At 40.5% G+C, this 15,478-nt stretch overlaps 1 protein-coding gene across 2 annotated transcripts in view; it reads left to right on the top strand.

Moving 5' to 3' along the window:
• Positions 1-13,914, top strand: part of LOC110074811 (multidrug resistance-associated protein 1) — a 39,792-nt gene extending 25,878 nt beyond the window's left edge. Inside the window, exons 19-28 of one of the 2 annotated variants that reach the window (XM_072994041.2) lie at positions 135-289; positions 1,570-1,725; positions 3,395-3,594; positions 4,191-4,317; positions 5,267-5,368; positions 5,860-6,003; positions 7,322-7,480; positions 8,979-9,145; positions 12,165-12,359; positions 13,648-13,914. In XM_072994041.2, coding sequence (XP_072850142.2) covers positions 135-289; positions 1,570-1,725; positions 3,395-3,594; positions 4,191-4,317; positions 5,267-5,368; positions 5,860-6,003; positions 7,322-7,480; positions 8,979-9,145; positions 12,165-12,359; positions 13,648-13,771 — 1,529 coding nt within the window. In that variant the 3' untranslated portion in view covers positions 13,772-13,914. The remainder of the gene's footprint in view (positions 1-134; positions 290-1,569; positions 1,726-3,394; positions 3,595-4,190; positions 4,318-5,266; positions 5,369-5,859; positions 6,004-7,321; positions 7,481-8,978; positions 9,146-12,164; positions 12,360-13,647) is intronic. The other variant, XM_078388989.1, reaches the window with a different exon arrangement.
• Positions 13,915-15,478: the final 1,564 nt, after the last annotated feature.

Below are 15,478 nucleotides of genomic sequence, written 5' to 3'. Positions count from 1 at the left end.
GGCCATGTGGTGGTAGCATAGCTTTTGTTTCCTGTGATGCAAAGCTGTTGAAAAACTAGATATTTTGAATGGTGAAACCACAAATGTGAACTGTTCGAAAAGCTTTGATCTTGTCTTTCTACTGTTTGCTGAAGGTTTTTTGGTGTGCTGTGGAGCATATGTGCTGACCAGAGGATCTCTCTGTGCTTCTCGGGCATTGCATGAGCAGATGTTAGACAGTGTCCTGCACCTTCCCCTCCAGTTCTTTGAAACAAATCCTGTCGGTCAGATCATCAACCGATTCACCAAGGTAGAGAGCAGACTATCATCATATTTTAATGCCAGCTTTGGGAGAATGAGTCGAGTGGCTGGCTGGGCCACAAGCAAGATGTTTGCCCTTTGCTGCCTTCCCTCAAAGAGTGATTGCCTCTCAAAATCCACACTTATGGTCCATTTTCTTTTCCATTGAGAAAACATATGCAGGGAGAACACTACTCCCTGATGTTGTTCCGCAGCTTGAAGTCCTCCTAAACTGAACAAGGATATAAATTCCAGAAACTTTAAAGCGGTTCTATGCTGAGAGGCAGAACAATCTCAGAAGGAGTCCTCACAATTACCAAAACCTCCTGGTCTATGTCTATGCCATAGGTCAGTGATTCCCAGTCTTGGATGACCCAGGTGATCTTGGACTGCAGTTTCCAGAAGCCTTCACCACCAGCTGTGCTAACGGTTTCTGAGAGTTGCAGTCCAATTATATCTGGCTTACCCAGTGTTGGAAACTACTGCCAGGCTATTTCTGAGAGATGAGAAAGAAGTGTAATGTAAGAGCTATGATTACACTTCTAATATTCTGCCGCACATGGACTTACTGTATTTTTACATTTACTGTATTTTTCTGTCTATAAGATGCCCCCCTTTTCTAAACGAAAATTAAGAAAACTTAGCTTTGAGTATTCAGCCTCTGGGCTCAGAATGCACAGACATTATGAGTCCCTGTTGTATCTGAGCCTACAGGCTCCACCTCCAAAAAGGTGTGTTCCAATTGGTTTGTTCAGCATCAGCTGACATCAGTTCCATAAGGCTCGTGATTGGAGGAAGCTAAATCTTCTGACTGTAGGAAGCTAAGCCTCGTGATTGAAGGAAGCCTGTTTACAGAGGCAAGGTACGGATGTTTTATTCTCTCCTCAGCTTACTTCTGTGTATAAGACACCTCTCAATTTTTAGTGTAATGATTTTATACAAAGAAAAATACTGTACTTTTTCATTGCATGTATCATAGATGTTAACTTTTGAGGTTGTTCAGACTTCATTACTATTTCTGGCCTTTAAGGATATCTGTCTTAGAGCTGACTGTTGGGTTAGGGTTAGGATGGCAGAACAATATTCCCCAACTCTCAGATATTTTGGACTTCAGCTCCCATCAGCCTCAGTCACCATGGTAATAGTCAGGAATGCTGGGTGTTGGGAGGCCAGCACTTCTGGAAAGAGACAAGTTGGGGGAAACTATGAGAGAATGGGAACTGATCATTTTTCTTTTCAATTATTTGGTGGGAAATTTTGCAAAATAGCTTTTGTTGTGTGCTGTTCTAGGACATGTTTATTGTTGATATACGTTTCCATTATTATCTGCGGACTTGGCTGAATTGTATGCTGGATGTTGTTGGAACTATTCTTGTGATTGTGTTTGCATCACCTCTGTTCATACTAGTTGTGGTTCCACTGGGATACATCTATTTCACTATACAAGTAAGTCCAGTAAACACATTATCCTTGTTTTTCCAATGTTTTTTTTTCCTTGGGAAAAGACGCAAAGGGCTGCATCCTTCTCCTTCCATCTCCATTTCCTTCCATGCAGGTACAGATTGTCACCAGTGTATTAGAACCTGACTGGCCACTGTGCTCCAAAAATAGGCAGGTGCTCATGATATAGTAGCTACAGGTGGCTGGCTCACTCACTAGGAGGGAAGGCATCACGCGTGGCCAACCCACCACCAGCACTACAAGCACAGCTTGCTTTCTTCCTTGCTAGGGCAGCAGCCTCCAGCACTGGTAGTAGAGAGTAGAGTAAGAAGTACTTAGCAGAAGGGGATATGAGTATCTGGCAGCAATGGTGAGCATGTCTTCGAGCAGCTGATAATGGCACTTGGGGAACTCACTCCAGCATTGATCACCCCCTTGCCTGAGGCAGGAGTCTCAGTTGTTTTATAGCAGGGCCAACCATACAAGGAAGAGATACATTCTTGCCAGCCTAGCTGGTAAAAAGTTCTCCACACCTGGGCTTTGTGTGTGTGTGTGTGTGTGTGTGTGTGTGTGTGTGTGTGTGTGTGTGTGTGTGTGTGTGTGTGTGTGTGTGTGTGTGTGTGTGTGTGTGTGTAAAAGGTTCTCCACACCTGGGCTTTGTGTGTGTGTGTGTGTGTGTGTGTGTGTGTGTGTGTGTGTGTGTGTGAGAGAGAGAGAGAGAGAGAGAGAGAGACCGACCCATCTGTCATCTCCTTTAATTATAGATCTGGTGCTTCAGGGAAGTATAATCATCCCCAGAACCACATCTAGGTTTTGTTTCCAAAGATCTGAAATTCTCATGGGGCTGTTTGGCCTTGTGACTTTTTGTGTGTGATTGGCCAGTTTACTCAAATTAGGACTGCACTTACAAGGAGACCGTATGGACTGAGAGTAAGGATGCTGTATGGCCATCCTTGTTCATGCTGATTTTTAGATCACCTGTTGTTCACAAGGTCCCTTTTGAACTCAGAGAGAACTTTTTAAGAAGTCAATAGAAAGTGTACCAGCTGGTGTTCCAACACTTATAGAGAAGAATGTGTCACATATTTGTTCAAAATTGACTACACTGACATATTGGTAACAGTTGGGCAGCTTGGTATCAGGAGAGAAGACCACGCTGTTCATTGAGATAACGGAGGTGCTACTTTATATTTTTAATTTAAAAAATCCTATATAAACCTGTAGTGTGATTGTATTCAAACACAACAATAAGGCAGCATCATGCTATCTGCTATGGCAGCGTATCAACAAGCTGTGAACATCTGGTCTATGTGTTGTCTGTTGTGCTATCCCAACCTGATGTAAGCCAAAGAAATAAACCAAATACTAAGCTATTTCTCTGGTATATTGGGGAAGGGATCCTTTAGCAAGTTTGAACAGCATGCTAAATATCACAGTGTTGCACTGTGTGAATGCCTCAATACATAAACCATGGAGAAAAGGTCCGTGGTTTGCTGAGCTGCTTCCAACAGTACTGGGTATAATGAGGTAGCATCCTTGTTTATTTGTTTTTGTGTTCCACCTATTCTGTGTCCTAGAACTCAACTCTTTATACTTTTGTAGAAATTTTGCACAGATCTTTCCAGATCTATATAGCAACTTCTTACCTGTTGTTTGCTTCATGTGGTTTTATTAGCGGTACTATATAGCTAGTTCCCGACAAATTCGAAGACTGGCTGGGGCATCACATGCCCCTATAATTTCACACTTCAGTGAAACACTTTTGGGTGCAACAACTGTCAGAGCATTTGGACATCAGGAAAGATTTATTAATCAAAACAAAGATGTGGTCAATGAGAACCTGGTTTACTTCTACAACAACGTGATTTCAAACAGGTACTGTCTTGGCAGTCTTGATCTGTCTCCTATAGCATATTGTCTGGCATATGTATTGGATGACACTTCATACCTCTCAGGCAGAATGTTCAATGGTCAGGTATGGTGGTCATTGTAGTCCAAAATATCTAGAAGGTGCTGCGTTGTAGCATTACATTACCCAATGGGAATTGCATATACCAGTTTAAATTCCTGCTTTAATCTACAGAAGGCTGATTAATTAAGGATCACATACGCTGACTACATATAGATCATTAGAAAACGGGAATGGAGGAGTCCTAACTTTGACTACAATATCACTTCTGAAATGAGAATTGTACAATGTTAAGCCTTCTTTCCTCCTCTTTCTTCCTTTTCTTCTTCTTTAGTTGATCAATTGTGTTACATAGTTAAGCACTCAGATCATTAAGAGATAGCTTATCAAAAGTAGTTAAGTATTCTTATGATTTAAATGTGTAGTAAATACTGTATCATTATAGCTGAAAGTTACTAACCAGAGATATTTCGTACAAGCTTTTAATAACAGTGATTAAATCTATGTGAAATATATGTATGACATGCAAACATTTTAATTTTGATGGATGCACTTATGACAGATGGCTGGCTGTCAGACTTGAATTTCTGGGCAACCTGATGGTCTTCTTTGCAGCAGTACTTACCGTGTTTGCTGGCAGAAAGATGGATTCTGCTACAGTGGGATTATCAATATCATATGCTCTAAATGTAAGTCAGCTATTTAAAGCAAATGAATTTACAATATTCACTAGCAAGATTGCAAGTTTTATTTTATGTCAAGGTTCCAATTTATATGTGTGGGAGGAGCAAAAATGCAACCACTGGAGCTTTTCGTATCACTGCCTGTTGAATATCTGCTTCTCATTTTGGTTGTTAAGGGCACAAATGTCCTATGCCACCCTCCCCCCAAATAGCTGGAATACATACATCAGGATTTAATGGTATACTTCCACTGCTTTTGCTGTCCCCACACCCTAGCCATGCACTCCAAAAATATGCTCTGGACGGCTGTTTTTGTTGCCACAGAGGGCTTGAGTCAGTGGAGGAGGAGAAAGCTGTCTAAAACCTGTGAAGAGGACACAGTGGAATACAAGGGAAGTCTACCTTCCTGGCCACAGTTGCAAATTCTGCTGTAGTCCAACACTTCTCTAAGTAATCTCAAAGTGTTTCCAAAACATTGACTGCTTTAGTACATCAGAACAGGCCACGGTGGTTTATTGAAATCTGCCTTGTTATGATAAGCAAACCTGCCTCTGCTAATCTGCCAAAAATCACAGTCTGAACCTTTTCATGACCAGAAATGAGTAAGGCAAGCCACATGGTTGAGGTGTTTGCCATACCTCAGATTTGGTATATCATGGCATGCCATTATGTCCATTTAGTACTATGTCTAGACTATGAATCTGAAAAATGCAGCCCTCACCCAGGTTTTGTTTGTCCGGCATCAGCAGTGGTGAAGAATGCTCTGCCCAGCGGTATCTCAAGTGTCTGGTTTTTTTGTTTGTTTGTTTTTGCTCACCTCTGGCTTAGAATCTTAGGATACATATGACATTTTGTCTTATATCTCCAGTATATAAAGCAATTTTGTGAAACCACATTTATTTAAAAGAACAAGGCCATTGAAACAAGCTTGCCAAACATGTAAAATTTATTTCAGATAACTCAAAGTTTGAACTTTTGGGTTCGAAAAACATGTGAAATTGAAACCAATGGAATTTCTATTGAAAGAGTTTGTGAATACTCAAAACTAGAAAAAGAGGTAAGCATTTTTTATGAAATGAAAGTAATGTATGGAGTGTTCTTTACTCTCTGCTTTTAGAAAGTGAGTACACATTGTTCCTTATTTAATAAACAATCCAACTCCCTTTTCCTCTTTTAATTGGGCTAACGAGTGGAAGAATGAACACTTAGCATACTTTTTTGCTGCAGTGTGGTATATAGACTCCACAAACTGTTTCATTGATTCAAGTAGGTCTGCTCTAGTTGGGACTAGGAATTGCATTTAAGCTATAGTGATTTCATTGACAACTGTTCAGCATTTTTAAGTAGCATTTGCTAATAATAAAAAATTAAGCCAGTAAATTCAAAACTTGTGAAGTGGATGAGCTATTTGATAATAGAGAAATCTTACTTAGTTCTTCTGATGCTCATTCAACAGTGATTTGTCTGTCAGGTTAAAGTACTGACGTTTAAAGTTCTAAATAGGTTACAGAATGAAATTTATTGTTGTTTTTTACCTATTTGTTTCAGGCCCCCTGGATACTATCCAAACGACCACCTGCAGGGTGGCCTGGAGAAGGAGTAATACAGTTTGTCAATTACCAGGTTCGGTATAGACCGGATCTGGGCCTAGCTCTACAGAATATTTCTTTTCAAAGCCACAAAGAAGAGAAGGTAATACTCACCAGTAGAAATTTTTGGCATCACATCAATTCCCTTTTAAAAAATCAATCACTGCAATCAACATGCACTGTGAGTTGAAGGCAGCAAGAAAAGAAGACCACCAAATTTGAGATGGATTGGGTCCATAAAGGAAGCCACAGCCTCGAGTTTGCAAGACCTGAGCAGGGCTATTAATGATAGGACATTTTGGAGGTCACTCATTCATAAGTTAGAAGCGGCTTGGTAGCACATAACAACAACAAAACAACAATTCACTGTAATCAATACAGCTTCAAAGTATTTAGCATAGTTTCTGGCTCAGGTCTTCAATAGTGTTACCAGTTAAAGTGATTCCTGTTGACTGAGGGATAGGGGGGCATATTGAACATAACCGCTCTTACGAGGCTTACTCTACCAACTTTAATGGAGGACAGTAACACAAGCAGTCTTCCGCGTTCACTGAAATGAAGGGAGATATTTGCATGCACACTAACTTACATGCATGATATCCCAAATGTTTCATGCCCTGCAGGTTTATGTGCCTATCAGAATATTTTTAGGGTTTTGTCCTGAAGAAAATGTGCATCTCAGTTGGATTAGCTGAGATATCTTTTAGTAAGACACTTCCTGACTTGTTTCACTTTTATGCAGTAAATAAGAAAACATGAAAAATTTTCTCCTCACTGCAAAACAGCAAGAATATTTGTTGTTAGACTCAACGGAGTTTTGCAACTTTGTGAGGTATATTTCTGTGTATTTCTGAATACTACATGTTATTGGGAAATGTGATTTGTGTGTTGCCTTTGTTCATGAACCTACAAATGTAAGAAGCACTGCATGGGTTGTTTGTTTCCAGTCAATCAGACTGTTCTTTTATGTTTGCTGTATGTAAGGAAATGACACTAGTCTTGTGCTGTTGTGCTTTGCACAAAATGCATAAAGCAACAAAAAAGTGCTTTTTGCTTTACTTGCATGCTGGAGGTGAGAATTGCTGCAGAGGCTGGAGAATTTTTAAGAGTGTGTCAATATGGCTTGTTTTGACTAACTAGTGAAATTTCTGCACATTCCTGTTCTTGAGCAATTTGGGGGCCAGGATCCTTTAGGGGCCAGGATCCTTTACTAACCTTTTGTATATGTCATGTGGCACAATCCATATTAAGTTTTTTTAAAGTTTCAAATACTGTTTTGCTATTAATCTTGAAAGTATATCATTTTCACCTTGAAAGTTTATCATTTTCACCATGAAATAATTTGGTGAAAGTATTATCACTTCAACATCTGTGTGAATGGAAAAGGATATTCAGGCTTTTGATGTGGATTTTTGTTACAGATTGGAATCATAGGAAGAACAGGAGCTGGGAAATCGACTCTCACAAATAGCTTGTTTAGAATATTAGAAAAAGCTGGAGGCAAAATTATCATAGATGGTATTGACATATCAACAATCGGTTTGCATGATCTGCGTGGCAAGCTTAACATTATACCGCAGGTTAGACTCTTTTGTTCATATACATTGGTAGTATACAGATTACAAACGGATAAATTTTGTTTAAGTCTTAATTGAGTAGGCTTTTGAGCTGCAATGCCATCCTGTCCCCCCGTGACAACATCCATTAGTGTGGATTTTGCTGTGATTTTAATGAGCTTCTGGAAGAAACGGGGCATTCTTGGCTCTTTGCAAGAACTTGGTTTGAGAAATGGCAGAGAGGACTCTGAGAAGGTGTGAGGACCAGCAGGAATGAGTATAGGCTGTACTTCAAAGCCAATTCCATCCCTATCCTCTCTTCTTTTTGTATGCTTCACTTTCCATTATCCATAGACTCATGGAATAATGGAGTTGGAAGGGACCTAAAAGGATATTGAGTTCAATCCCTTGCTCAGTGCAGGAATCCAAGTTAAATATATCTGACAGATGGCTGTCTGGTTTTCTCATGAATGCCTCCAGTACTGGAGAGCTAACAGGAGGTTTTTCTTGAAATTCAGCTGAAATATGGTTCCCTGTAACTTGAGCCCATTATTGCATGCCCCACACTTTGGAATGGCTGAGAACAGGTCCTGCCCGTCTTCCATATGACAACATTTCAAGTATTTGAAGTGTGCTGTCTTATCTTCTCTTAGCCTTCTTTTCTCAATGGGTTGAACACGCCCATTTCTTTCAGGGCTTGATTTCCAGTCCCTTGCTCTCCTTATTGTCATCCTTTGAACCTTGTTCTAGTTTGTGTGCCTCCTTCTCTCCCACCTTTTCCTCCCCCATCTTCTTTCTCTTTCTGAAACACACCTTCAGTAGGTTCCTATTGTTAGGTAATTGGCTGTGAGATCACAGCTCTACTTGAGTGCTGTGGTGAAAATGCTTCTTTGTTCTGCGGAGATGATGTGGCATGTTGCTGTTTGGGCTACATGAATATGACAGCACATGGCGGTGGTATTTTTTATTGTCATTGCACCTTCCTCCTCCTCCCTTACCCATCTGGACTTGGTGGCTATAGCTGTCATTCCAAGGAAATACATCTATCTTACTCTGACCACAATTACCTTGAGAGGAAACCCCCAAATGATCTGTTTGCAAAGATAGCAATGACCTTGCAAGGCTAGACAGAAAACAAAAAACATTCCCTCCTTTTCGAAGCAAAAGTCACAGTCCTATGGATAGTTCTTTAGGAAGCTTTATTAAATCTAGTGACATGTTCTTCTATACAAGCAAACAGAGAAGTGGACTGTAGCTCTGTGTTTCATGTGCAGCTGTCTGTTTCTTTCACTCCTCTTAGGCCCCTGCTTATGCTGCTTGCTCTGAGGCTCTACGTATGCAGAAACAGGGCAGTGTCAAGACAGGAGACTTTTCCAAGCAAAATAATTGGGCACATTTATGCAAACTTACCTTTTGAAACATTTTCCTACAGTGGCCATGCAAAACTTAAACACTTCCATAAATCATTTTTTAAAAACCGTTTTGCTATATTGGATATATTGTCTAGATGTTATTCCTATAGGACCCAGTATTGTTCTCAGGGACCCTCCAATCCAATCTGGATCCACTTGGAAAATACTCTGACCTGGAACTGTGGGATGCACTAGAGTTATGCGACTTGAAGAATTTTGTGCAGTCGCTCCCAAAGAAGCTGCTACATGAGATCTCGGAGGGTGGCGAAAATCTAAGGTGTGGCTTCAACCATATTAAAGGTTGTACTGGATAACCATAAGAATTGTGATTTGCACTTGCGCATTAGCTCCACACGCTAGTCCTAGTGTTCCTGAACATTATTATGGGGAGCCTACTTGTCAGATACCGAGGCCGAGTGTATATTATGTCTTCCCAGCAGAACATCCAGTCTTCAAATACTGGCCTGTCCAAGTTTGCAGGTTGCTCACTGCTAGAAAATGCACAACATTTGGCTGTAAAAAAAATACAGGGGAAAGGTGAGGGCACTTTGGCGTGAGTCACTTCAGGGCTGGACCCTGCCTCCTGTTGTGTAATGCATTTTGTACATATCCGGGTGGGAAATATAAGGGACCAAATGAAGGAGATTACTTAAGCCCTCATTGCCAGATATGGGATGCTAGTGCATTTGGCTAACTCATTCCCTTACCAGCCTCTGAGAGCAGAGCAGATATGGGAAAAGTTACTATATTTTTCTGTGTATAAAATGACACTTTTTCCTAAAATAATTAGAGGAAAAATTGAGTGTCGTTTTATACATGGAAGGAAGCCATTGCACGCGTGCTTAGGCACCTCTTGCTGCCACCGCCACTGCTCAGTTGCCTCTTCCAGAGCTCATGGCTTGTTCCATCCGATGGCTGAGGCAGCAGCAGCAGTGGAAGGCGGAGACGGAGGCGAAGGAGTATTCACACATGCTCGGGTGCCTCTTGCTGCTGCCTCCCCTGCCCGATCACCACCTCCACTGGGAATGAGGCTCAGCTCACGTCACTGCCTTGTCCCCTCCGGTGGCGGAGGCAGAGGCAAACAAGTACTCTCTTGCGCTTGGGCGCCTCTTCCTGCTGCCGCCGCCAGATCACCTCCTCTAGTGATCATCTCCTTAGGGCATTGGACCAGGCAGTGACAAGGTGAGCTAGAGGTGAGCCCCAGCAGTCGCACTGGAGGAGGTGATCAGACAGGCAGCGGAGACAGCAGCAGCAGGAGACGGAGGTGGAGGAGCTGTTGCCCATTAACTGCTCCTCCACCTCCATCAAGGGTCAAAATTAGGGGGTCGTTTTATACATGGGGGGGTTGTATACACAGAAAAATATGGTAAACGTTTTTACATGACATCTTCCAGAATTGTAACCCTAAAATTATATTGTCGCTTTTTATTGTAAGCCGCCTAGAGTGGTCTAATATGACCAGATAGGCGGGATAGAAATAAAATAAAATAAAATAAAATAAAATAAAATAAAATAAAATAAAATAAAATATATATATATATATATATAAATAAATAAATAAATAAATAAATAAATAAATAAATAAATAAATAAATAAATAAATAAATAAATAAATAAAATTATAAGATATAGTGGCCAAAGTGCCTAGGGAGAACTATTATAATCAAAAAAACCTTTCCCCATCTCTGGACAATGTGGTAGACAATATGTTGTCCTCCAGAAATGCTTATAACTCTCATCAGCTCTAGTCAGCATAGTGAAGGATGCAGTCCAAAGAGCCAGAATTGTGGCAAGGGCCACTTTTTGCCAACCCTCAAAAAGGTTGCCATGTAATTGAAACACACCTCTGATCTGTTGGGGGACTGACACATAGTGGATAGACATAGTGCTTCTCATCCTTCAAAATATGGTGTGTCATCTCTCTAGAGTTTTAAAGCCTTTATCCCACTGAGGGTTTGTGATCCTGAATCTCTTCCCGAAAGTTCTGCATTGATTATGCCACTGTTTGTACATACAAAACACCACATAACACATCAAATCATGCAGCCCAGTGCAACCTATTCAGACTAAAAGCAGCTCTCCAAGGAGGTGGTGCAGACAGGTCTTTTCTATCTCTGCTAACTCTTGAAGTCCTTTTAGTTGGAGACACCAAGGAATGAATTCATCACTTCTTGCTGTATATACAGTGGTGCCTTGCTTAACGATGTTAATTGGTTCCAAAAAACACATCGCTATGGGAAAACATCGTTAAGCGAAACACCATTTCCCATAGGAATGCATTGAAAACCGGTTAATCTGTTCCAATGGGAACGGATTACCGTCCTTAAGCGAAAATCCCCATAGGAAACATCGCTAAGTGAAACAATGTTTCCCCCATTGGAAAGCCATTGAAAGGCATTGAAGCCGACTCAATGCATTTCAATTGGCTTTCCGATGTCCGTTTTCGCTCATTTTTAAGTGTCTTAAAATGTTTGAAACCTGTTTTAAATGCTTGGAATCGGTAGTGCACCTTGTGAAACATGTGCAAACTTAATTTGGCTTTGTTCTGAGTCTTCGTTAATTTTTGGTGATTTTTTGTTTTCCCCATTTAAATCCATTGAACTGTCCGATTAAACTGGATTTAAATGGGGAAAACAAAAAATCACCCAAAATTAACGAAGACTCAGAACAAAGCCAAATTAAGTTTGCATAGGTTTCACAAGGTGCACTACCGATTCCAATCATTAAAAACAGGTTTCAAACATTTTAAGACACTTAAAATTGAGCAAAAATGGACATCGTAAAGTGAAAATCCCCCACAGAGAACATCATTAAACGATGCGGAAAATTCCTCCAAGAAACACATCGTTAAGTGAATTCTTCGTTAAACGAAGCAATCGCTAAGCGAGGCACCACTATACTCATAGTTCTGAGTGGTGCTTTCTCATTTCAGAAAGCTCCACCATGGCCAGACATGATCAGCAAATCTGGAAAGATTGAGCAAATGACTAGCCTGATAATCTAGGTCTCTGTGTTCCTATGAACTTTTGAACTCCCCTTATTGTTCTGTTGTCTGAAGCAATGAAACAGACAGAACGTTAAACTGGCTTGCATGGAGTCTTCTACCTCTAATCCAGAGGCAATCTAGAAGAGTCCATGCAAGCCAGGATGTGGACATTTCCAGTCATACTCCACCCAGTTTGTGCACCTGCTCACCAAGAAGCCGTAGCAGCCAGCAATTTCCTGTTGATGAAGCGAGGCTGGTAGTCATTTGACAAAACACAATTAAAATTGTATTTTTTTTTCTTTTTTTTCAGTGCGGGACAGAGACAACTTGTTTGTCTTGCTCGTGCTTTGTTACGGAAGACAAAAGTGTTAATCTTGGATGAAGCGACAGCATCAATTGACATTGAAACAGATAATCTAGTCCAATCCACAATCCGGAAAGAATTTCACAACTGCACAGTACTCACCATTGCCCACAGGCTTCATTCGATCATGGACTCTGATCGGTAAATAGTTATGATGGGCTTCCTTCTCTCCTTATCCGTACTTCTTTAACCATTTAGCTACTGAAAGTTAAATCACTGAAATGGTTTGTCTCTCCACCATTGTCAAGGTTTTGCTTCCTCAAGTTCAAAATAGTTTTGAACAAATATTTTACATTGTCACAAAAATCCTTTGGCCAAAATCCTGTTCATTACACCTGTGAGCGTAATGCAAACAGCATAACATTTGGTGATGATCAGCTGCAAGTTAAGAAATCACTGTAGACATTATCTGTCATGCATCAAGTTTCATGACTTGGCATGCAACAACGTCTACACTGATTTTTTAATTTGTGGCAATTAGTCACCAAAAGTTACACCATTTATGTTATGCTGGCATAAAAAGACAGTAATATTTTGGCCACTGCCACCTATTGCCTGATGAATTCTCGATAACACCATTGAATTAAGTGGAACCCACCATAGTGGGCTCATGTTCCATTGTGTTTGAACTCATAATCTTTATTGACAGGATTGCAACATGTCTAAAGTGAAAAAGTAAACTGAGTTCATTCATGACCTTAAGGCTATAACGTTTTTACAAACTTCTTTACAAAAATATGATGACTGGCAAAACCACTTTTTATAGTGCAACAAGTAATATTTGCTTATTACTTTTAAATAATCTTCCAGGGGCTCATTTGGAGAGGATTTTGACTATTTTTCTTTTTAAAAAATGTAGATAGATAATAGAAGGGTAACAACAAATGTGAGTAAGATCTTACTAACACCTACTCTTAAAGTAACAAGAAACATCTTATTATGTGCTGTCAAGACACAGAGCTGACTTACCTTGAAAAACCTACTACCATCATTGTCGGTGAGGTATTTAAGGAGTGGATTTATCAGTTTTACACTCCCACTGCGTTTCCATGGCTGAGTGGGGATTTTGATCCAGGTCTCCTGAGTCCTAGTCTGGCACTCTATCCACTACACCAAACTGGGCACCCCAAAAAGTTACTGCTAATATATGAAGAATGCACTATAATACCCTTAAAGTTAGCTAGCTTTCACACCTTGGACAGTGCCTCACATAGCAAAATAATCTTAGAATAATAATCTTAGAATTGCAGAGCTGAAAGAGACCCTATGGATCATCAAGTCCAGCCCCTGCCAAGGAAGCACAGTGGGGAATCAAACACCCACCTCTAGTTCCCCAGCTTTGAAAGATGTCCAAACCTAGATGAGTTGTAACTCTTCTTTGTTTGGCTAACAGCACCATTAAGTAGTCTATTGTGTCTTCATTTTTCAGGGTGCTTGTTCTGGATTCTGGAAGGGTTGCTGAATTTGATACACCAGATTGCTTGCTACAACAGAAAGGCATGTTTTACAGAATGGTATCTGAAGCTGGACTACAGCAAGAGACAGCTGCCTAACCAATTTAGGAACACGGTGTGCATATTTTTAAAAAACTGTGCTACAAGTATAGCATTCAGACTTATTTAATTTTATAAGGGCATAAAGGTGTGTGGGAGGGATTAATAGAATAAATGGCAACAATAAACAATTTTAATACAAAGTATACATGTCTGTCTGAATTATTTTGCTAAAATGATTAGACAAAACATATGCTTCAAGATCTTAAGGGCTCATATTTGCATCTTTGAACATCTTTGCCACCTTTAGTTTAATTGTACATATTACATACTGAGGGCATGATTGTTTCCTATAGGGCAGGGTGCATTGAGAATACCAAAAAGATTAATAAAGGTGTGTTGGCAACCTCTAAGCTGAAGACTGCATTTGCACGACAGGCATCCATCAAGAATGGTCCGGTGTGGGTAGTGCATTCATTCACCTGACCACCTTTGAATGTATGGATCCAGTTTGCTTTGAAAAAGCTATTTCTCTGTGCTCAGGGGGGAAAGAGGCTGTTTCCTTTGTATCTGAGAAGGGACAGACTTTGAAAGCATGGATCCAGCAGGATCAGGATTTTCAAACAGCTCTTCTCTTGCTATGGGAATTCTTGAAATCACTTTCCTTGTCAAATACAAGAGTGCATTGCCAACAGTGTCATTCCAAAGGCCAGTAGATCACTTTCGCTGCCACTCAGAGAACTTTCCAAGGTATAGGAAGACATGCAACTTACAGTCTTACTGGTAGTCTCTTTGCAGCGGTAGGGGAAGTAATAAAGGAGTTCACTGAGAGAGTAAAGTTCTGTGTAGTTGACTAATTTGGGGGACTGGGTCTAGCATCAACTCTGTGCCACTTCCCTTTCTCATCCACATCTGCACCACTGGCGGCAATCAGCATAATGACAACTTGTTTGATGTACATATGCTCTTTTGTTGCAATTTCCAGACTGTCAAGCGATGTCTTTGATTATTCTTTTTCCAATCCAATCAAACTTTTATTGACATACACAAAACACCAAATCAAAACTACATTCTGTAAAACTCGTTTGCAGCTTTCTGGAACAATATCAAAGTTTGTTCAGATTCAATGTAGTTTTACTATTTGTGCCACAAGACACACTCTCCATCCTATCCTATATACCTTGTAATAATAATAATTAAAAATTTAATTGTCGTAATTAGCCTAGTGATTACATTAGAGGATCCATAAACCTGGCTCAAGCAGGGAGCGCTGGTTCAAAGTGTGCTATTTTTGGCCTGTTAACTACAGGTATGTGTGCTAAGAAGCATGCTACTTTCTCCACCCTGTCTTCCACGCTGTTGCATAACAAAAAATGCATTCTGTCTATATCTTACCACCCTCTTGCCTTGAGCAATACTGAGCCCAGATAATTGAGCACGGGGTTCTGAATAGCGAGGGCAATATAAACACATGTGTACCAACGACTCAATTCCTCCCAGTTCAAAAGAGCAGTTCTTCTCATTGTAAGGAATACCCTGACACCTGCTAGATAATACTGCTGAAGGCATTACATTAAATCTGGCCAGGGAATAGGCTCTGCGTTTTTGAGGTGATTGCAATAGATGGTAGTATAGGGCCCTCTGGCCCTGCCTAACAGAAATCAGGTGGCTTGGGGGGGGGGGACAAGTCTTACTTGCTGCACTTAGGAGATCCTGGAATTTGCTCTCTAACATCCTGCGTTTAATCAGCTGAAATGCTTCCTTGTG

The sequence above is a fragment of the Pogona vitticeps genome, chromosome 3 (genome assembly GCF_051106095.1).
Source record: "Pogona vitticeps strain Pit_001003342236 chromosome 3, PviZW2.1, whole genome shotgun sequence".
NCBI lineage: Eukaryota > Metazoa > Chordata > Lepidosauria > Squamata > Agamidae > Pogona > Pogona vitticeps.
Note: the sequence above shows the minus strand (reverse complement) of the source record. Positions and strands in the feature narration are given on the sequence as shown.